Source organism: Rhizoctonia solani, chromosome 1 (assembly GCF_016906535.1).
Source record: "Rhizoctonia solani chromosome 1, complete sequence".
Taxonomy (NCBI): domain Eukaryota; kingdom Fungi; phylum Basidiomycota; class Agaricomycetes; order Cantharellales; family Ceratobasidiaceae; genus Rhizoctonia; species Rhizoctonia solani.
The window spans coordinates 2,969,504-2,991,237 of record NC_057370.1 but is presented as its reverse complement, the minus strand read 5'-3'; the positions used below and the strand labels follow the sequence as shown (position 1 = coordinate 2,991,237).

At 51.2% G+C, this 21,734-nt stretch overlaps 8 protein-coding genes across 8 annotated transcripts; 4 read left to right on the top strand and 4 right to left on the bottom strand.

The window, feature by feature from the left end:
* Positions 1 to 75: 75 nt before the first annotated feature.
* RhiXN_04510 (uncharacterized protein) lies at positions 76 to 2,784 on the bottom strand (the record flags this gene model as incomplete). The annotated part of the gene is made up of 3 exons (XM_043324327.1): positions 76 to 1,008; positions 1,064 to 2,574; positions 2,628 to 2,784. The coding sequence occupies 3 exons, from the start codon at positions 2,782 to 2,784 to the stop codon at positions 76 to 78; spliced, it is 2,601 nt and encodes an 866-aa protein (XP_043176746.1).
* A 1,631-nt stretch (positions 2,785 to 4,415) lies between these two features.
* Positions 4,416 to 5,905, top strand: RhiXN_04509 (uncharacterized protein; the record flags this gene model as incomplete). Its single annotated transcript, XM_043324326.1, has 4 exons — positions 4,416 to 4,633; positions 5,024 to 5,042; positions 5,089 to 5,338; positions 5,388 to 5,905. The coding sequence occupies 4 exons, from the start codon at positions 4,416 to 4,418 to the stop codon at positions 5,903 to 5,905; spliced, it is 1,005 nt and encodes a 334-aa protein (XP_043176745.1).
* Positions 5,906 to 6,305: 400 nt separating this feature from the next.
* Positions 6,306 to 7,567, bottom strand: RhiXN_04508 (ribosomal large subunit proteins 60S L5, and 50S L18; the record flags this gene model as incomplete). The annotated part of the gene is made up of 5 exons (XM_043324325.1): positions 6,306 to 6,696; positions 6,764 to 7,121; positions 7,180 to 7,340; positions 7,387 to 7,429; positions 7,480 to 7,567. 5 exons carry the CDS (start codon positions 7,565 to 7,567, stop codon positions 6,306 to 6,308), a joined length of 1,041 nt encoding a protein of 346 aa, XP_043176744.1.
* Positions 7,568 to 7,902: 335 nt separating this feature from the next.
* On the top strand, positions 7,903 to 8,648 carry RhiXN_04507 (RNA recognition motif protein; the record flags this gene model as incomplete). The annotated part of the gene is made up of 3 exons (XM_043324324.1): positions 7,903 to 8,218; positions 8,270 to 8,461; positions 8,518 to 8,648. 3 exons carry the CDS (start codon positions 7,903 to 7,905, stop codon positions 8,646 to 8,648), a joined length of 639 nt encoding a protein of 212 aa, XP_043176743.1.
* A 171-nt stretch (positions 8,649 to 8,819) lies between these two features.
* On the bottom strand, positions 8,820 to 9,434 carry RhiXN_04506 (uncharacterized protein; the record flags this gene model as incomplete). The annotated part of the gene is made up of 5 exons (XM_043324323.1): positions 8,820 to 8,876; positions 8,933 to 9,017; positions 9,069 to 9,111; positions 9,162 to 9,191; positions 9,242 to 9,434. 5 exons carry the CDS (start codon positions 9,432 to 9,434, stop codon positions 8,820 to 8,822), a joined length of 408 nt encoding a protein of 135 aa, XP_043176742.1.
* A 159-nt stretch (positions 9,435 to 9,593) lies between these two features.
* Positions 9,594 to 13,179, top strand: RhiXN_04505 (transcription factor tau subunit sfc1; the record flags this gene model as incomplete). The annotated part of the gene is made up of 18 exons (XM_043324322.1): positions 9,594 to 9,653; positions 9,707 to 9,909; positions 9,961 to 10,006; positions 10,054 to 10,186; positions 10,242 to 10,308; positions 10,869 to 11,238; positions 11,307 to 11,391; positions 11,443 to 11,520; positions 11,570 to 11,693; positions 11,811 to 11,946; positions 12,005 to 12,082; positions 12,133 to 12,212; positions 12,271 to 12,378; positions 12,426 to 12,536; positions 12,597 to 12,741; positions 12,788 to 12,903; positions 12,945 to 13,014; positions 13,063 to 13,179. The coding sequence occupies 18 exons, from the start codon at positions 9,594 to 9,596 to the stop codon at positions 13,177 to 13,179; spliced, it is 2,127 nt and encodes a 708-aa protein (XP_043176741.1).
* Positions 13,180 to 13,387: 208 nt separating this feature from the next.
* RhiXN_04504 (ribosomal L29e protein family) lies at positions 13,388 to 13,821 on the bottom strand (the record flags this gene model as incomplete). The annotated part of the gene is made up of 5 exons (XM_043324321.1): positions 13,388 to 13,429; positions 13,487 to 13,522; positions 13,586 to 13,597; positions 13,660 to 13,744; positions 13,805 to 13,821. 5 exons carry the CDS (start codon positions 13,819 to 13,821, stop codon positions 13,388 to 13,390), a joined length of 192 nt encoding a protein of 63 aa, XP_043176740.1.
* Positions 13,822 to 17,595: 3,774 nt separating this feature from the next.
* On the top strand, positions 17,596 to 21,519 carry RhiXN_04503 (aconitate hydratase; the record flags this gene model as incomplete). Its single annotated transcript, XM_043324320.1, has 14 exons — positions 17,596 to 17,657; positions 17,714 to 17,755; positions 17,809 to 17,853; positions 17,904 to 17,969; positions 18,027 to 18,201; positions 18,358 to 18,393; positions 18,468 to 18,634; positions 18,702 to 19,351; positions 19,408 to 19,597; positions 19,657 to 19,887; positions 19,941 to 20,091; positions 20,181 to 20,245; positions 20,319 to 20,744; positions 20,802 to 21,519. 14 exons carry the CDS (start codon positions 17,596 to 17,598, stop codon positions 21,517 to 21,519), a joined length of 3,024 nt encoding a protein of 1,007 aa, XP_043176739.1.
* Positions 21,520 to 21,734: the final 215 nt, after the last annotated feature.

Here is a 21,734-nt window from a genome sequence, read left to right as displayed (position 1 = left end):
AGTCGAGATTGGAGTATGTGGCCTGCAGTCGAAAAGGATACCACTCAAAGTAGACCGTCTAGTTCAAACCCAAGTCTACGTAACGACCTGTCCACTCGGCCTCGGCCTCCCATGCATACTATACACCCCGGTCGGAACATTCGGCATGGGCGGAGCCATACCACCCATTCCAAGCCTCGACGTCCTCTGGGACGCGATCGAATGCTCAGACTTGGAATGAGCGTGCCCAGGTCGGGTGCGAGTCGTCGACTGGGAAGCCGATTTGGAGTGTCCTGGACGAGTATCGTCTGGGCGAGGACGACTGCGCGAAGCCTCCTGTTTGCTCTTGGAAGACCCTCTCGCGTCTTGTCTCCCTCGTTGTGTCGCGGTGGCGGTGGCAACAGCACCAGAAGGAACACCGCTTGTCCGGTTTGAAGTGCCTGCTTGGACAGGCGACGGTCCCGGTCTTCGCGAGCTGCCTTGGCTGGCTCCGCCAGAGGATCGCGCTGGACTACGGCCTCTCGATCCAGACGCGCTGGATCCTCCCGAGTGCGCAAAGGGCGGGTTGGGGAGTCCAAGGTCCATGTTCATCGACTTGCCCATCATCATGCTAGCGAGCATTTGGTTCTGAGCCATGAGCGCTTGATTTTGTGCGATCAGTGCACGAGTCGAGGGTTGGTTCTGCGCAGCAGCGAGCATGGCCCCAAATTCGTCTTGGTTCATTCCGAGAGCAAAGGAGGATCGGAGCGGGGAGCCTGTCATGGATCGACCGGCGAATGGCAAATTGGGTGATGGGAGTGGAGCGGGCGATGCGCGTGCAGAAGAAGGAAGAGATCGAGGGAGTACAGCAAATGGAGAGGCAGGGGATGGCAAGGCGGTATTGGGAGCCGAAGAAGACGAAGTCGAACCAGCAAATACGCTCCGAGTGGGGGAGACAACCTGCTCGATCATACTCTCGCCCACAGTGCTTCGTCGTCGCTGGCTGCTCGAGGATGTACCACTGCTACCAGACCGGCGATGACCGCTTTCCTTGACAGGAACCAAGCCCGAATTGGGGAGGTCATCCTTCGGGTGTCCGAGTCACGGACAAAACTGGCCGGGCGTTCCAAGCCTGCGCGCGCATTGCCTTGAAGAGCGCGAGAACGAGCGTACTCTTCGGCGAATGAGCGTTCTTTGGGTCCGCGGATTCCTCGACATATCGGGCGTGGCGAGCCCTAGCTTCTCGTTCGGCACGCTTCTTTTGAACGCTGGCGAGAACTGCGAGGGGAAGATCGTCGCCGTCTGGCGTCGTCGTCGTCTGCAAAGCGGACTCCACGAACGATCGGGCTTCTGTTTGGAGAGGGTTCGGGGTTCTGGAAGAGAATGAGATCTTGATACGAGCCCGTGAGTGGGGGTGCGTACCTGCCGATGAAGCGCCGAGGGGCGAATTGGCCATAGGGTCGGTAGATCGGGGAGGAGGAGTGATAGGGGGTGAAGCTGAAGGACGACGAGAGGCTGGAGATATATTGAGAAACGGGAGCAAGGAGATCGTGATAAAAAGCGATGGGTCGATGAAGCGAACAAAGTGGATGAGTGTGCGAGATGGTGAAATTGGGGGGGGCGACGGAGACCTCGGGACCAGCGACTGTTCTGGCGCCAAGCTCGAGATGGCGACCCATTCCTCATTGGGACTTGCCCTCGTTTTGCGGAGGGACCGAGGGGGGGGGACGGACGGCAAAGGGCAATCGGCCTCTTCTGCTGGTGTGAGAGCGCCTTCTTCTAGTCTGTGGAGAATCCTGGCGCGGAGTAGTTGAATGCGCAGGCTGTGGGATGGAACGTCGGCATGGGAGACGGACCGGGGATGGACTGGGGCGCGGATGGGTCTGGTGCGCGGAGGGGGGATGGGAGCACCCGCAGCGAGCACGAGTGGTTTGGTGAACTCCTGAAGGGCGAGATTCGCGCGGGAAGGAGGAGCCCGGCGCTGAACATGACTAAGCCCAGCCCGGTAGATGCTGCTTGCAGGGCTCGATATGCGGCGGCCGTTGGCTGCAAGGGCGGCGGCGTGGGGGGGCAAAAGGGCCGGGGAGACCGGGGACGATCCGAGTGTGTCGAGTGCGAGTCGTCCGAGCCATCGTCGGCCACAACCTGCAAATAATGAGCAAAATTCAGGAATAAATCGCTGCACATACCAGTGGCGGGCCGGGTCAGAATGCTTTTTGCGGCTGAGGGTGCGCAGCAGTCCGATCCACCTGGACGGGGCGGGGGCTGATCGGACCGAGTGGGCAACAGAGTCAGATGATGCCGACGGGTTGACGATGGCAGGCACAGCCAGCAAGTCAGCTCCCTCTACATCGCTCGGGTCCGGATTCCGCTGCTCGACGACGAGTCGGGGATATGCACCAGTGCAGGCGTGCTCTCGCATCGCAGCGACCGCGACCGCGACCCGCGACACTTCAGCTGCCGCCGGCGCCTGTCGTGCTGCCTGTCTTTCGAGAGTCCGAGTGCAGACACAATTCGTCGCATTGTCGTCGTCGTCGTCGTCGGCTGCACTCGTCTCGCACAGCTCACACACAGAGCAAGTGTGGCTTCGGCCCAGGATGGTCTCCTCCCCTGCGTCTTGACGAACAATCTAAAAATCCAATCCGAGTCCACGGTTCGCACGTGCTCACTCTTGCACGTCACGCCCTGATCTCCAGAGTAACGCCCGCACGCTTCTCGCCACTCCCGTTTTGTTTCTACTTCTTCCCGATCTACACTCCGGCTCCACATCCCCCCGTCACCAGTATCACGACGACTCACTCCCCCCTCCAGTGCGCGACATATCATCGCACGGCCAATATACCTTACTTGGCCTATATCCATCGCACCCCTATTCCATATGACGTCTTCCGACCCTGCAATCTTCCTCCAGCCTTCTATCCAAGCCCACTATTAGCTATATTTCCAATGACGACCATACGCCCCCACATTCCGACACCATTTCTTAGCACTACACTATCCGCCACCCAGCATTATTCTGCATGCGCCTATCGCATTCTCCGGTTTCCCTCCCGGCAGAAGCACACCAATCCCAACTCACACGCGCTGTCCTTCCGCTTAGCCTCGGTCACACAGTCTTATATGTACGTGTCACGCTCTTAAGCGTCTACATCTCACACCCCTTTCAGGAAATACGACTGCGGGGAGCCCAATCACTCGTCCACGGCGCACGGCCTGGGAAAAGCAAACACATCATCGCCACGATGGGAGAGAAGCGTAATCTATAGGCTGCCCAGGGCCAACTCCTCGAAATAGGCCCACTCCCCTAGGTTACAGTACAGCAATATCTCAATCAAGTTTATTATTATCCCGCGTTCACACCATCGAACCCCTTCGGAGCGTCTCGGCTCAGTCGCCCCGATCGCTTCCCCCCCTCCTAAATCATACGGGTACAAAGACCCTCGCTTGTCCACGGTTAGTGTGAACATTCTTACATCTATGTCTCTCGTACATTCGTATTCAAATCGTTCATCTCGGTGCCGTCTCTTCGAATGATCCGCGAAAACAGTTGTACGTTAGATTAATGCCATTCAGTCCTATCTTGCTCGGCTCGGGCCTCGAGGCGCCGTATTAAAGTCAACACCGGAGCGGTGCTCAGCCCCAGACTCTAAAACACACATCCAGTCTGGACAGCACCCAGGATCTCTGTGAAGAAAGAGAAAAAAAAACATCATTTCTTACCTTGAGGCAATCGCGTGGTCAGGATCAGATATCTACTCATTTGTAAATACAAGGGATACATTGTATATATAATGATGCTTGAAATGTAGATATGTGGCTGGGACTCTCGTGTAGCCACCGCGCTTAAGAAGTGATCCTCGGCATCATAAACAGCGCACAACAATACGTGCCAGCCAAGTCGCACAGAACCATCACCGACCCCCCGTCCTGACACACCTTGGCACTCAGGAACCACCTTTTAGTCCCGTCGTGGATGGCCAACACTACTAGCTATAATGAACACAGTATCCTGACTTCTTTGTTCTTTTCCACCGGGCTCATGGACCGTTATCCTGACTTTGATATTTGGCGGATGTTGTAGGTAAGGCGGGTTTCTTTATCCAGGTGTAAAAAAAAAACTTTAGATTAGATAGACATTTTAATTGTGTGGGTTTAATATGTAGCAACGCCCTTGCGCTTGAATACACGGCAAAACACAACCCACACGCGGGTTCGCTCATTACGTTCGCCCAGTTCTTGCTCGTCGCGATCGTCGGTCTCAGGAACAGACTGTACGTCTCCCCGCCCCGACCTCGAATGGATGCCCTAGTGACGAGATCGCCCATGCCTTGCTTAGGGAGAGGAAAACAAGAGCAACAGCAATGATAAGGATAAAGATAATAAAAAGGGCGGGGCGGGGCATATCAAGGTTGGAATTCAATCTCCAGATCCTGCGCTGGGCGAACGCATGAATCACGATGTGGAGCGCATTCGGACGATTTCGCCCGCGAGCGTCATCCGTTCTTCTCAAGCTGCTTTTTCCAACGCCGAGGGTTCGACTACGAGGCTGCGATAACCGGGCTGCTGGAGCCGCTCATGCCCGTCGGAACACAAAAATTACTAGGGTGTATCAGGCGAGACGGGTCCCAGGTGCTGCCGACCGCAACAAAAAAGAGCATCTTATTGTTCGACGGAAGTGTGTTCAATCACATCGTCTGCATCCTATTGGGACTTTTTGATCGTCGTTGACTCGCACGGGTCCATGCATACGTACACTGGGCCCAAAGTGGAGATTCGGAATGCGTCTGGGAAGAAGCTCGATGTCGAATGGACAAACGTTAATTTCCCTATGCCTCTTCTCGTTCAGTTGTTGAGATTACGGTTCAGACCGCTTCGGATCCCTTTATCGCGCTGGATCGTGCAGGTCGTGTTGTTTTTTGATCACCTCGCTGTTGAATAATGCGGCATTCAAGTATTCGATTCCAATGGTGAGTCGGCTGCCTTTTGAAGTTTGGATAGTAATGAATGTGTGCAGGCGGTGCATATTATTTCAGGTCGGGTGGGTTGGTGGTTAACCTTTTGTTAGGGTTGGCGATGGGGAAAAGGTAGGTTGGCTGTAGCATTTATTTTGCTTTCTAACGGCATTGGCAGGTATACGCCCACTCAATAGCTTCGGTTTTGCTCGTCACAGCCGGTGTAGCACTTTCAACTATGTCTTCTCTTTCGCATAAACGTCCCAAGCCTAAACCGGGAGACGAGTTTCACACTACTTCCTTCTCTTCGTTCACGCAAGATCACCTGGTTGGTCTTTCGCTTCTTACACTCGCTCTCGTCTTGTCCGGTTTGATGGGCCTTGCCCAAGAACGGACGTACGCCAAGTATGGGAGACATTGGCAAGAAGGTGTGTCTATATGTGTGCCTTGTATGCACTAGTCTGATCCCTTTAATAGGAATGTTTTACTTGCACTTTTTGGCCTTGCCAATGTTCGCTTTACCCGGTATCGGAGGAGACCTCGTCCACCAAGTCAAACTCGCCAACGCAAGCCCACCGGTCTCGCTACAAGGACACATCCAAACCCTCGCGGGCTCTCCCATATTCCGACCCGCCGGGCCGTTAGGCGCTCGCGTGCCCACCCGCTTGGACCCAATCCTCGACCGCATTCTATCGTTCCCGCTCTTCTCCATCACGCTTCCATCATTCTACGTCCCCCTCGCGATCAACGTGTTTACCCAGTTCTTGTGCGTCGGCGGGGTCCATCGGCTGACGAGCCAGGTATCGAGTCTGAGCGTGACACTCGTCTTGGTCGTCCGCAAGGCCGTTTCGCTCTGGATTAGTGTTGTTTTGGTCGGTGGGAACGGCGGGGATGTGTATTTGTGGGGAGGCGCGCTCGCCGTGGTTGTTGGGACCGTCATGTATAGTTTAGATCAGGGGCAAGCGAGGGAAAAGGTCAAGGAGAAGGAATTGTAGGTTTGTGTATTCATTTGATTGTGAAACCAAAGGCCGCCAGGAGCTATAAATGTATAATAGTACGGATACGGCGTGTAAAATATTTCCAGTCACTCCGGGTCACTGTCTAGGTCACTCCCCGAGTCTTTCCCAGGTCGCTTCTACGCGATCGATCGGCCAAGAACAACTGCTATGAAGCTGTTGTTCTTGGCATCTGATTTCAACTGCGCTGTAACGCCGATTGGGCCCGAACCTGGGATACCTCGAGCGCACAAGGCTGACATTAGGTCATAAGCAGTCATTTCTTGTCCATTATTACAGTCTATTGCGTCACTCATTCATACCACGAGCCCAGCCTCTCAAGCGCGAACTCTTGCTTACGACGGCGTTATATGGACCAGGCGCAGTCTCAGGTCCAGGCTCACACTAAATCCTGATGCTTCAAAGTAAGACCGCTAAGGGCAGGATATTTTGGGCGTGTCGACATGGGGAAGTACAGCAAAGATAAAAGGGGTGCGCATACAACATAACAATCAAAAGCCAAGTCCAGCAGAAATCTACTCGTCATCGTCTTGACCAGCCTCTTGACCAGCCTTGAACGCCGAGATCTTTTGCTCGATGTTGACCTTGCGCTGTTCGTGGTAAGCTTCTTGGACCTGTGTTTGAGCGACTCGGCCTTCCAGTCCTTGTCCTTGTCCGTCGGCTTGAACGAAGGGTCCTCGCGGATTGCCGCATAGGCGTTGGTGTAGATCTCCTCGATATCCTCGGATCCGACGCCAGACTCGAGGTAGGTCGAGAATTGCTTCTTGAATCTGCACATACCCCGCAATTAATTAATGTCAAAAATCGCAAAGGCAAAAGACCAGGGGAAGGACGTACCGCTCATCGTTCCTCTTCCAAGCTCTCCATGTACTCCGCAACGTGGCCACCAAAGATGTACTTCTTGAGCACCTCGGCATCCAACGATTTGCCCTCGCTATCGTATCCGGGAATCGTTTCTCGGAGTGAGGGATGAAAATCCCACCATCGGAAGCACCCTTGAGTGCACCGAATACCCTAGATCCAGTCGAAGTGCGCTTGAGACCGACGTCGAGGTAGGCCTTGAATGGTCGGGGTGCGTCCTCGACGGCTTCAGTCAAGGAGATCGTGCCGTCGGGCTCAGCGACACCCTGGTATTTGTCAGCGAGGCCGAGTTTGGTGAGTGCTCGGCGGGCGGCGAGGAGACCAGTGGCATAGGCTAGTATGTGATATTAGATTTGAGTGGAAAAAAAAGGGAAGCGTAGGATAGGACGTACCAGCAGTCCAGTTGGTCAAACCGTGCTCGATCCCGTACCTTGGGAGTTCCCGGGAGTTGGCAGCGACAAGGACAAAGTCACCTTGCAGGCGGGCATAGACAACCTGTACGGTGATGTTCTTGTTGGAGAAACGAACGACAAGGCGGTATTTAGGTGCATTGCTGCAGATAATTAATACCGAGGTAATCTGAATAGACAAAGACTCACTATTTGTTCTTTGCCTGCACTACAAGACGCTTGCGCGCATAGTCTAGAATCAAACGGTCAGGTGAATTCTATGAAAACCGAGCAAGCGCGTACAGTCGGTCTTGCCCTCCCTGCGGCGGCGGTACTTGACTTGGTACCGGGAGAAGTAGGCGTTGGTCTTGACCTCTTTGACAAAAGGCATCTAAAAAAGGCCAAAATAAATTTCCGTCAGCTCAAAAGTCCATCGACCGTTCAGTCGCTCCATCCGGTCTCTCCACCGCCCCTTCATTTCGCCGGACAAATTAATGACAGTTTGACGATAGTACTACGCATATATGTACTCTCCACTGCCATAATAATAACCTCCAGCTCACCTTGAGGGCCCGGAGACGTTGAAGATTGGTGTGTACGACGCGGAGAGCGGATCGGATGCAAACTCTCCGACTTGCACAGCCACTATGACTCGTGGGCGCTTGTGGGTGCACGGTTGGGACGTAAACCCGACTTGATTTCCACCACACCCCTCTTCTGCACGACATGGACTACTCTGGATACTACAATCAAGGCTACACTGGCGGATCGGGTGACTCTAACCCGTATCATAAGCCATACCAGCCTTCAGCTGCGGCGCTTGCGTGGCAACAGTCCGGATCGTCATCGCGTGCACCGGCGAATGCGTACGAGTACGATGTCGGAGCTGCTGCTCAGGGAAGCGCATACGTTCCAGGAGCAATGTTGGATAAAAAGGGAGGGAGCGGAGGGAAATTGGCCAAGGGTGGAAAGAGGACAACAGTTTTGCGAAAGGGCGCGGGAAAGGTGTGGGAGGACCAGACGTTGCTTGAGTGGGATTCGAGTGAGTACCATTATTTAATTTAATCGACGCATTTGCTGATCATATTTTCAGGCTGGTCACGGCTTTTTGTCGGCGATCTGAGTAACGATGTGTCGGATGATGTATTGGCCAATGCATTCAACAAGTATCCCTCTTTTCAAAAGGCGAAAGTGATTAGAGATCGTCTCTCACAGAAAGCCAAATACGGCTTTGTCGCGTTTTCCGATCCTGAAGACTTTTTGAAAGCTTGGAAAGACATGGATGGTACGTCCCCTTTGCCCGCCACTGGTTGCATCATCGCCTTACTAACCGCCCGCTAGGTAAATACGTAGGCAACCGTCCCGTCAAACTCAAGCGTGCAGATGCAGCGATCCGACCTGTCGAGATTGGACATCGCAAGGCGAGGCAACTCGACAAGGATCGCAAGAACAACAAGCATAAACCTTACTAGCTTAAGTTATTTTACCTATTAGTTTCTGTATCGTTCCAATCCCCTTTCCGAAGCTGTGATTAACCTGGATGATTTTGCTTTGGAGTAGATAATGTATTTTTGCTTTGGCCACGCCTTTTGGGTTCATTCCATTTGTTGTTATGCGGGACATCATATCAATTAGGCAAGTCTTTATCGTGGTCCTTTTGAATTTGGTGGTTGTGGTTGCGAGAAAAGCTCCATCGCGTTCTAGAAATAGTAAAGGTTTTTAGCCGCCTATTCTTGTTGGTATCACCTCCACCCACCTCTGCCTTGATCTCAATCCCTGCCTTTTTAAACTCTTCCAGAGCATTCCGTGTAAGCTCTCGGAACTCGGAATTGGTGAACAGCCTGTCCCAATTTGCTCAGCTACCATATAAGCAAAATCAAGATGAGACACACTTGAACATAGTCATACTGTTCGGCGGGTAGGTCATGTCGATATCTACAGACAAGCTTAGCCACGAATGGCCACTTTTGATTGAAATAATATACCATTTTTCTTGAGATATTCAGCTATTTTGCCTGTATCACACATTCATTATATGCTATACAACGCTGATCAAGAGACATACTAAGAGCCGCCAATGCATCTGGGTGTTCAGCAAACCTATTAAACAACGGCGTGTTCTTGAAGTTTGCCATGAACGAATCTCCATCCTCTGAGGCTTGGCGCGGCACACTCCATCTCAACGTCCGTACACGAGACACGGGCGCAGGAGCAAGGCGAGGCAAAATTAATCGAGCGACTCGGAATGGATGATACATGACGGTTTGGTTGACAAAACCTATGCGCACGTGATAAGTGGACAAACGACCATGGACGGCGATTACTTCTCGATCGACTCGGTTATTGCTGACCACCAAGTTGGGCGCGAGTTGTCCTCTTCATCCTATCCAGGCTGACCCACTGTTCTAGAAACTGCCATGTCAGTTCAAAATCGACGTCCCCGATATGGGTTTTTGGATGGCGGACACGAGAAGGATGTGAGTCCCTTCATATATTCTCTCTCTCTCTCTCATTTATTTATTTTCATTAGATTAAAGCTATGAACGAAGTATCGCTTCCCTTTTGGCTGATTCGCGCTCTCTTGGCCGGAGAATGGATCGATTTTGACATTCCGACTCCATATGGTCAACGTGTCCAAAGAGCACTCAAGGCAGATACGAAGAATGTCAAGTTGGCCGGACTGGTTGGTGGCACAGGACTTTGGTATCTCTTTGGAAGGGCTATTGCTGAGATGTATGTTTTCTCTTTGTTCCCGCTTTTACGCGCGTTAATTGCGAACACTAGGTTAGAGGATGACCAACGAAACACATTATCTAAAATGCTGCTTGATGTAAGTCCGGATTACGCTTCCTTTTTAGCGTATTTAACTTCGAATAGACTTTCGATATGCGCCTTGGTGATATATACGACCAAGCCGTCTATTTCGGTGCTGGTTCCGGAACGCGAGGTGGACAGGGAAGTGACGCGAGCGAAGAGTTCAGGCAGGGCTTGGAAGGAACAGAACGACAGAGTACGTTCACTGTTATTGAATCCGGTTGAGAAGAGATCTAATTTGGGGATCACAGTATTCCTTATTGTACAGGAGAGCACAAAGCGAATGAGAGAGTGGATGGAGAGCTCGGATAGGCCGCGGTAAAATCAAGTAGATAAGTTATACGTGGAGGTACATGCGCGTTTTATTGGTCCTTCTTGCTCTCTGTTTGGTCTGGGTCTGTTCTGGCTGTGCCACCGCAACTCGTTCCTGCTCCTGCGCATGCACTTTTCTTAATTCGTGCAAGAACCTATCCACTTGTTAGCTTCAGCTCACTTTGATTCATTAATATACTCACCACTTAATACTCCCCCATAAACAAATCTCAATACCAATCAACGCAATCACATGTACGTTCCCCTTGGTCAAGTAAAGCAGCGAAAGCAGGACAGAGAGCAAGAGAGCAAGAGCTCCATCCACAATCATTAAAAACACCGGATGGCGCGACGACCCCGGCTTGAGTATTTCAGAAAAGATAGCTGGTATCACCGAGTCTGCATTAGTCTCCATCTCAGGTTGTGTAGACATGACTGCGCGCGTGTATATGGTCGACGTGTAGAGAACTAGACTCTCCGATCGGGCGCTTGTCAATCCCAATGTGCTCGACTTTTTGATTTGAAATGTTTATGATGACTTTTGGGTTTGATTTGACCGTCATGAGCTCGTCTCCGATTCTACCATCAATCTCCGAACTGATTGACCAGTCTGTTAATGTGGATGAACAAGCTGCAGGACCAAGCAACATCACCACAGATAGCCAAACCCCTACCCAACCACAAGCCGCCCACACGAAACTACCAACTTATCATGCGATCGAATACCCAGGATACATTTCTCCCAACTCTTCCTCCATAAATCGGGCAATCACAACACTCGGAGGTCAGAAGTCTGTGCAAAATGCCTTTGCGGATGGAGGAAAGATTCTTGAGCTACGGTTGCAGCCTGATAATCCATTTGCGCATCCTGTTACGGGGGATGTGGTTGGAACGAATACGCTTTTGGTCAAGGTCGTTACGAGGAGAAAGAAACAAGTAGGCGGAACAAATAATCCACGAAACAATGGATCAAATGTGGCTGGATCGAGTGAGGAAAAGGCAAGGGAAAGGAACAGGTGGATGGGGAGAACCAGGGGACCTACACGGCAGAGGTTATGGGAATCATACCCAAAACTGTGCGATTCAGAAGTGAGCATTTTGTTGTCTGTGTTTCCAGAAAGAGGCTAATATCATGAACAGGTATGGCTGACTTCCAATATCAACCCAACGAAGACGATTACGTTGTCCAAATGAGAAGGGCGATGGATAGACTTGATGGTATGTCAATCCGCTGCTACGGATAGCCCCTAAACGCAACGCTATTCAGTGGATGCAATACGTTCGTTCGAATTCAAACCTCTTCAGGAAAATTATGAGGAAGGGGGAAAGAGCCAATTACATTTGATCCCTCCCCCTCTATTCTCGAGGCAAGGAATTCCTCAGCATTACAAGTGCGTCTTTCCTCTCATGGCCACTCCTCCTAGCGCATTTATAATCCTAAACTCATATTCATTGCTATGGACATCTGTTCACCTTCGCCTTACAATTGCTGACATACATGCGCATAGCCTGAAACAAAACCCGATGTCGGTTATTCATTCCACGGTTGACCCTCGAACAGGGGAAGAAACTCGCCGGTATATCCATAAGCACCGTATCAAAGGAAGTTTGGCTCCGGCTGCTGTTTCATGGGATAGCGAAACAGTGCGTACATTCGTGTCTAATAATCAAAGGCTTGTTCCTTACATGATTAATTTAATAGGTTCCTACCTCACCTCCTCAGCAGATTCTTGATGCCAAACCCCAAACTAAGCCACATTTGCTAACTAAACTCAAACAAGTGCGTGTTTTCTCTCTCATCCACGTATTTATTCAACTTATATTGGGTAGCTATTTGAAGAGCGGCCAGTATGGAGCCGTATTGCTCTGATAAACCAGTTCCCTGCTCTTGAAGGAAGAGAAATTCAAAAGTGTGGCGTCATATTTCGATTTTACGAGGGCATAGCTGAAATAAGGTCATCCCATCAGTACGAAAGCCCATATTGGCTTGGTGGCGTATACGTTCAGCGATGGAGCGTGGCGAGATACGTTATTGAAGTTCGGGTACGATCCCAGGAAAGATCCAGCAGCTCGCTTGTTCGTCCTATCAGTTATCATCCTATATGGAGCTAATATGCCCTCAGCTACCAACGAGTGTACTTCAGGAATACAGCAAACGAAGAGGCGAGGAGAAAGTCGATTGTTGGACGAAGAGCCGGCGGAGCCGGCGATAGTACTGGGCCTGAAGTTGTCGAGTTCGTATTCGTGTTCATGGATTTATAAAATCCCGTTTTCTGAATGTTTTGTTATTGTAGAACTCCATCTGATGACAGAAAGTCGCATATATTCGATGGTAGGACCCTACACTCTGGTGCTGCATCTTTTCAGCTCTGCGACATCACCGATTCTCTCTTGGTCCCACTGATCAATGACCAAAAGAGCGTGAGGAAAGAGCCAGATGTATGTTGCTGCTACCCTTCAATTACCTCTTTCTAACTGTCTGTAGATTGCAGATGGCTGGTATACATCTCACGAATTCAATTTAATCAAAGCCGTCGTGCGGCGCAAACACTTTAACCTCCTGCAAGGAAAGATCATAGAAGACAAGGACTGTGCGGACTTGTTTGTTCCAGGGGACTGACTTCGAGCAATACGATGGTTAGAACTGTTAACAAAAAATACCTCAGAAAGGCGAAGAGCAATAGACGACCTGTTGCGCCTGAGCGATTGATGGTTGGTTTTCGAGTTTCTGGCATGTGCTTGCATTGACGGAATTTCTAGGCTGCCGAGTTGGAGATTGCATTGAGAAAGGGCGGGGAGAGTGTGAGTAGTCAGGGCAAAGAGCCAACCGGAGTCGAAGAAAGCGGGGAGGACGAAGATGCGATGGAAGAAGATTAAATGCATTCTTATCATCCAGGACTCGCCTGTTTTCAAACTCTAATATTCCACTTTCGGAACTCGTGTTCCTTCCCCTTTACATCCCATTTTTTAACTATTCAAGTTAAACCGGCTCCAATTTCAAGCAAAAATGGCGGGGCATGTCATAACGATAGCGAAAGGCATGAGGTGATGTACAGAGTAAATGGAAACCCGGTGGTGCCTGTATCTATGCCGCCGCCTCTGCCTTCTTGGCGGCCAATGCCTTTTGCTGTTATCAGATTATTTAATACGTGTATATCAAGGCCGAGAGATTCGTAAAACTCACAGTGCCTAGTCGCGCATACTTCTGGTTTCGTCGAAACTATGGGGAAAATTGAATTAAAGGGCTGTTGGTGTAGTCGATTTCGCGACAAGAGGCTCATACCTTAGCATCGACCTAAAAATACATGAAAGAACTTAGAAACTCATATCTAAATCGTTGGTGGATGTTACACTTACACCCTTCATAGAGCCAGCATAGTGCGTCTTGGGCTTCTTAATACCATTACGGTGAGCCTTCTTGTTCTGGTTGTGATTGGTGTGACTATGAAATTCGTCTCAGCATATCCATCATTGTTGAGCGTACAAAACGGATTGAACGCACTTCTTAGACTTGGCCATTTCGTTTGTTGGCAGTAAGGGCGATGAGGGTGGGCTGATCTTCCGGTCGGATAATTGCTTCCGGCCGGAGGCGGAATTTGATGGTACTGTATAGCTTCATCTTCTTTGGATCATAGCCACTTTGTATGCAAGAGTCGGTAACAACAAGTATATTATTCTTTAAGTTCATGAAACATATTAGAGGTAAAAAGTGGTATGCTCCCGAAGGCATGTGTATAGTATGTGTTCGCATACGCGAAGATCCATTCCTTCTACGCCGCGTATCTCTGTCTCTGTCTCATAGAGTTTTACACTTCTACAAGTAAAGCTTCAGGATTTACAGAAACGGCTCATCTTCACTACAGTGCCATTTGAATAGATAGCCACAGAGTCTCTACTAGACCTTGAAAAGCTCGGGGGTACCGGGGAGTTTTATAGGGCAAAAACGGAAGCTTTACGCATTTCTGTTCAAGCAAGCTCTCAAAAGTAGCTTGGGGGATAACCGATCAATATCGCCAACTTTAAGGCGCGCGGGGATGGCAGTAGATCACTGGGGGGGGGGGCATTAGCAGTGGTACCACTAGTGAATCTAAACACTGAACTGATGTCCCCAATACACCGCTGGCGTTTTATAGACTACCTAATGTGCGTTTGCGAAGTGAGATATGGATAAGTGATTTTTCTCAACAAAAATGATATCCATCAACTCGGGCGAATTCTGCAGAGGTTTGCGTAGTGGGTCACACTAATCAAATCTTTGTGACCATGTAAACCTCTCAAGAAACCATATGTTCAGAAATAGCAGGAAACCCTCCGGACCGCCAAGGGGGCCTTTCCTTTCGGGGAAGGAGAGATTCTCGAGCGCTTTCTCATGCTCTTCATATACCAACATCTTCATGCTTATCATAATGCTGCATATTGCTGATGGTTGACCCATAAATGCACGTACATACCTGGCTTGGCGCCAGTGCCCAGGTCACTTGATACACTGAAAATGGACAATACCCCATTCCCAGAATGCGGAGACATGATGGATGGGATGTAAAGTAAAAATATTCGCTGAGTATTCTGAAAGAGTATGAGGAGATTTCAGTGAAGGGTATTCGGAGTTCTAGTAAAAACAAGCTCGATGATCCAATTTATTTTTGCCACCTCCCGAGCCTATGATAGAGACACATCATTTTATGTACCACAAATCGGCCCAAAATATCTCCACATATCAGGTCAAATATTAGCATGGAATGATCATCAATAAATTGTTATTGTCGATCTGTATTTGACGGCCCGATAACCTCCTACCGGACCGATACGAAGTACAAAGTGCACTATTCGCACGCATAGATAAAAGAGGGAGTCACTCTACAGTAATCTCTCGTGCCCTCATCCTTCAGTCCTGCAATGAAGTTCTCTATCTTCCTGCTCTGTTTCAGCTTCGGTCTAGTATCCGCAAACCTACTTAAAGAAAAGCGAGCGTCGATAAGCGATAGAGCAACTATCGGTTATGCTACTCTCAGTGGGGGGTAAGAGCACAGCATCAGGAGCTGAATTAATCTTCAATTTCCTGTCCAATTCCAGGACCACGGGCGGAGGTTCGGCGTCGCCTATTATCGTTGCCACACTGGATGAGCTCAGGGTATATATGGGACGAGTGCCAAGGTCGTGATTGTACCTGGATCAATCACCGGAAACGAGGTGGTCGTGATCGGGTCAAATACCTCAGTTATCGGAAAGTCTGGAGCCAGTACGTTGAGTGGTGAGAGCAGAAAACAACTATCGATACAATTGTCTATATTTCAGCTCTAAACGGGATCGGTCTGCGCGTGGTTAATGCGTCGAATGTAATCATTCGGAACTTGAAGGTATTACTGAACAACCTGAGACTGCTAGTTATAATGATAACGAAATTCCCCGTTTCTCTTGCACAGATCAACAGAGTTTTGGCTGACACGGGTGACCACATTGGCGTTCAAGCTTCCAACCGTATTTGGATCGACTCTGTTGAGCTCTGGTCTGACCGAGACCACGATATGACCACATTGGCGTTCAAGCTTCCAACCGTATTTGGATCGACTCTGTTGAGCTCTGGTCTGACCGAGACCACGATAAGGATTATTATGACGGCCTACTTGATATAGCTAACGATGTCTATGCTATGTCCATCACGAATTCCTACCTTCACGACCACTGGAAGGGTTCTTCAGCCGGGTACTCGAACAGCGGTGATAGCGGGGGCAACGCGACTCAGGTCACATACGCATTCAATAAGTGGGAGAACCTAAACTCACGCACACCCTCATTTCGATCTGGGCAGGGCCATATATTTTGTAACTAGTAAGTCATCTAAGCCACCTCGTTTATTGCGTATATGTTAGATAATCTGTTCAGCTTCTTGAATAACAACGGTGGAATCAATTCTCAAACAGGTGCCCGGCTACTCATAGAGAATAACGTTTTCGAGAACATGGGGAGCTCGACATATAGAACGGAGGGAGGTTGTATAGATGCTACCGGAAATGTCCCTATTGGCATGCCGGTTTATAGTATTACTCCGTGCAGTATGGTTCAACTTATCTCCAGATTTAAGTAACTCAGAAAGCGCAGCGCTTCCCACATTTCCAGGAGGAATCACTTTACCCGACCCCTATAATTATCTTCTCATTCCGGCCACCTCCGTCAAAGCCTACGTGAATAGGCAAGCGGGTGCCAACCTCTCCTTCTAGAATCAGTCCTTTTGCTCATTCTGTGCTCCTTGGCTATAAAATATATCGCTAACCCCTAAATTTGATATACATATGCATCTTGCTATAATTGTGTTGAAGCAATACAGCGAACGTCAAAATTACAGAAAATCCGCACTTTGGGTTTCATCATGCAAGAAGGTGTATGCGTCTCTTTATTTAGAGACTAAGGCCTCGAATTTTTCATTGTATGGAGTCTGATAAACATGAGCTGCTTGGACGCGGGTTGTTCGGGGCCCAATTGATACTATTGTGATGCCCACTATTAGAAACTGTCGCCCATCTGGCGCGGGTGAGCGATGTGGAGTACTCATCTACTCACAGGCTGAAGGGACACCAAGACTCAATTAAAAGATCTTATCAGCCCCACATGGAAAGAGTTATTCGTCTTGTTCTCGGTTTAATATTCTTCAAAATATGCTACCCACTATTAGAAACTGTCGCCCTCTGGCGCGGGTGAGCGATGTGGAGTACTCATCTACTCACAGGCTGAAGGGACACCAAGACTCAATTAAAAGATCTTATCAGCCCCACATGGAAAGAGTTATCGTCTTGTTCTCGGTTTAATATTCTTCAAAATATGCTACTCGTTTGGAACCGAGTCGGGGAACGGCGTCCACAGTGAGCAGGACTTCAGGAGCGGAAGCTGAAAGCCCGTAGCGTGTAATTAGAAGGTCGAAGGATATATATCAGGTCTGAAATGTGTATCTACAACTGCTCGCTCGTAGATAAAATTAGGAAAGGCTATAAACACTCCGCGAAATATTGTACATCGCAAGTCCACACTGCAACCTTGTAGCAAGCGCCAGTTGGTTCTGCATAGGACCTTACCCCCACAATGACGCATTCATACTTTCCCAATCCGTCCATCGGCCGAAGATACCCGACCAGTCAGCCCACGGCCGACTGCCAATGAGGCCTCGTCTGTTTCTCGCAGGCGGCAAAGCGCGTATAAATATCCAACTCTTGAGCGCTCCACTTGTACCTTTCACTTTTCTCTCTTGTATCCACATTCACGACCTGGTTCTTATTGTTTTACGACCTCGATTGGTTCAAGATGCCGAGTGCTGTTTTACCGCCGCGTACGCTGTATGACAAGATTTGGGATGATCACGTTGTGTGAGTCGATCATTCGCGTATGTCGGGTGGGACTCATGCCTTTAGATTGGGTTTAGACATGCGCAAGAAGATGGAACGACCTTGCTATACATTGATAGGTACGTGTCCCCTCTGTTCTCAATACGAGAGAGTGTTTAACGAGTGCATACAGACATCTTGTACATGAAGTAACGAGTCCTCAAGCGTTTGAAGGACTGTAAGTGCCCGATAGAATCAAGGTAGAAACAATATTAATCCAGACCACAGGCGAAATGCGAGTCGCCCAGTTCGCAGGCCCGACTGCACGCTCGCAACAGTGGACCACAACGTCCCGTACGTCTTACTACTACCCTGTACCTTTTCAATAAACCTTAATTCGGCACTCTACAGCACATCCTCCCGAAAGAACATGACCTCTGTGCAAGAGTTCATCGCGGAACCCGACTCGCGTGCACAATGCGTTGCACTCGAGGAAAACGTGCGCGAATTTGGATTAACCTACTTTGGAATGAAGGACCGCAGACAGGGGATCGTGCATATTATCGGGCCGGAACAAGGGTTTACTGTAAGTCCCCATCCAGATCGAGTTGCACCTTGGGAATTGACACTTTGGGGGAAAAAAGTTGCCTGGGACGACCATCGTTTGTGGAGACTCGCATACATCTAGCAAGTTCCTTTTCTTCTTTATCCTTTGATCGAGGACACTGATTTTGGCCAATAGCACACGGCGCATTCGGAGCCATCGCGTTTGGAATCGGTACATCCGAAGTCGAAACATGTACTCGCGACGCAAACGCTCATGCAAAAAAAGTCTAAAAACATGCGAATTAGCGTCAATGGAACCCTCGCACCAGGTGTACGTCAAGACCCTTGGCACCGAGGCAAGGGCCAGAATGGGACTGCGCAGAGGCGTACTGGCGAACACTCAAGACGGACGAGGATGCCAAGTTTGACGTCGAGGTTTCCATCCAGGCCGAGGACATTGCGCCCACCGTGACGTGGGGAACTTCGCCACAAGACGTCGTGGCATCACCGGTTCGGTACCCGATCCTTCTGCCGAGGCAGACCCGATCAAGCGCAAGGGCATGGACGCGCTCTCGCGTACATGGGACTCGAAGCGAATACGAAGATGGAGGACGTCAAGGTCGACAAGGTGTTCATCGGGTCATGCACCAACGGGCGGATCGAGGACCTCAGGTCCGCTGCGGACGTCGTTTTGGCCGCTGGGCCTGGTGCTCAAGTCGCCCCGGGCGTAGTAGCGATGATTGTACCCGGTTCGGGATTGGTCAAACAACAGGCCGAAGCCGAGGGACTCGACGCGGTATTTACTCGGGCAGGGTTCGACTGGCGCGAGGCCGGTTGTTCCATGTGTCTCGGAATGAACCCGGACCAGCTCTCGCCGGGCGAACGCTGCGCGAGCACGAGCAATCGGAATTTCGAGGGCCGGCAGGGCGCTGGAGGAAGAACCCATTTGGTCAGTCCGGCCATGGCGGCTGCGGCGGCGATGACTGGCCACTTGACCGACGTGCGGAAGCTCATGGGTGGTGGTAATGGTGCAAGTGTGGCTCCTGCCGCCGGGGTCAAGGTGACAAGTTCGAAAGAGTACCTGACAGACGACGTGCTCCCTCCCCCGAACCCGATTGCACCGGTTGACGCGGCGAGCGGGGATGTGCCTAAGACGGCCGCGCCCGTGAACCAGTTCACGGTCGTCAAGGGTATCGCGGCCCCGCTGGACATGGCGAATGTCGACACGGATATGATTATCCCGAAGCAGTTCTTGAAGACGCTCAAGCGCACGGGCTGGGCAAGGCACTGTTCCATACGCTCCGAGTAGACCCCAAAACGGGCGACCCGACCGACTTTGTGCTTAACCGTGCGCCGTACGACAAGGCGAAGATTTTGGTCGTCACTGGTGAGAACTTTGGGTGCGGTAGCAGTCGCGAGCACGCCCCTTGGAGTTTGTGAGTTTTGCGAATCATTGGCTCTTTTTTTGGTCTCAACCAGATACATTATTTTGCAGAAAGGACTTTGGGATTCAGACGGTGATCGCCGAGTTTTGCCGAGATCTTCAAGACCAACTCGATGCAAAACGGATTGCTGCCCGTGTGCTCTCGCCCGAGGCGTGTCAATTGTTGTATAATGATGCGCAGGCGCAGCTGAGCTTGAGGTTGACTTGGATAAGCTCGAGGTACGAAGACCCAACGGACAGGCGGCGATTTCCTTTGAAGGCAAGTGGCGTGCAAATCTCTAGGTTCTGTTCTGTGGCTGAGCGTGTGCTTGATGAACAGTGGAACCATTCCGAAGACACTGTCTGCTCAACGGACTGGACGATATCGGAATCACGCTGCAAAAGGGGGCGGCTATCGAGGCGTTCGAGGAGCGTCGGTCGTCGACATGGCCGTGGCTGGATGGGTTCGGATACGCCAAGGGTGGAGGCAGGGTGGATGCACCGGCGGTCAAGGCGAGGGGAAGAAGATGGACTGGTAGCACATATGGATGTATATAGGCATTAATTTGAAATTGTGTGATATATGGCGTTGACAGGGTGCGAATCGAGTTCTTTTCGAGGACCCCCTCGTTTCTTTGGTTCGTGAGGTAATCGGCAATGCGTACGAGTGTTTCGTTTTGTTTCATGTGCAAGGGGAGATTGTGCTGAGATTTAGATTTGTGACACGACGGCAGGGCCCTTGCTGAACGACAGACGACGGACCAGTTGCTGGAGTATTACTACGAGGAGCAGCCTGTTCCGCGCACGACACGGCCGAGCAAGCAAGACACCATCAACCGCAGCTTGCACGTCGTCGAGCTCGACATGGACACCCATTCCCCCGACCTCGGACGTCGCTTCCAGCCCTCGCGCGTCGCCCTTGTTGCCCCCGACACCGCTGCCCGCACCTCGGACGACGCCAGACACCCTCCCCGGCCCGCCCGCACCGCTCCACCCCCACGACCACCCCGACTGTCCTCTCCGCCGCCCAAAAACAGCCCCTCGACGTCCTTTCGCTCCCTCGCCACAGCCACAGCCACCGAGACTGCACGCTCGCACCCGCCCCATCGTCCGCGGCAACTCGGACTACTCGATCGTGCTGTGTCCGACTCGAGCACCGAGTGAGTGTTGTTGTGCCATGGTATCTAATATATATGTATATGTATGTGTTTATCCAGGCGCGTCACCCCACGCGAGGAACTTGCAGAGCCCAGCGGGTCCTCGCACCGACGAGAAGGTGCGTTCCCAGCGCACTCGGTGCTTGTCCCGCACTCGTCCCACTCGCGTATCGACGGATTGCCCGATTCGGCTGCCAGCGATGAGCGCGGATACTTTAGTCCACTCGGCTCGCTCGACGAAGACGACCCAGATGAAGGCAGCACACGGCCCACACGGAGCGGTACCATTACCTCTCGCTCGACTCGCACACACACCACTACTCCTTCGGTCACCTCTGTCCATACTCCCTCGTCAAACTCACACTATACCCAGTCATCCAAGTCACACTATACCAACCCGTCTCGAGACGCGTCCGAGGAAATGCTCGATCTCATCGCCACCGTTGGATCCGCACTCTCAGACATGAGTCTTGACCCCCCACCGCCAGACGATGACAGACCCCCGTCAACAGCCAAATCGCCGACCCACTCCCCCCATCCGAGTCTCACCCACCACGATCACACCATCCGCGAATTCCGACCTTCGCCCCGAACCAGTCTCGCCGACTTTTCACGTGCCCCCAGCGCACGGAACTCGCCTAAACCGAGCCTCTCCGATCTCGCTCGTGCCTCGCCCAAACCAAGTGTCTCCGAGTTCCCGCGAGCTGGCTCCGAGCATGCGACCGCCAGCGATGCTACCAGGTCTCCAGAAGCACCGCTTGCGCGACTTGTCACCTGAGAAACCTGGGATCGTTGCGAGGGACTCTTCCCCTGAGAAGCCGAGGCCCAGGGAAGTTTCTCCAGGGAGTGGCAGCGGCAGTGGGAGCAGTAAGAGCCGCGTTGGGCAGGTCATGGGTGGTTCAGCACGCAGTGCCAGTCCCCATACACGAAACGGTTCCGGCGCTGGGTCCCCATCGCTCGAACCTTTAACGACTCGCCGGTTGCTCGCACGGG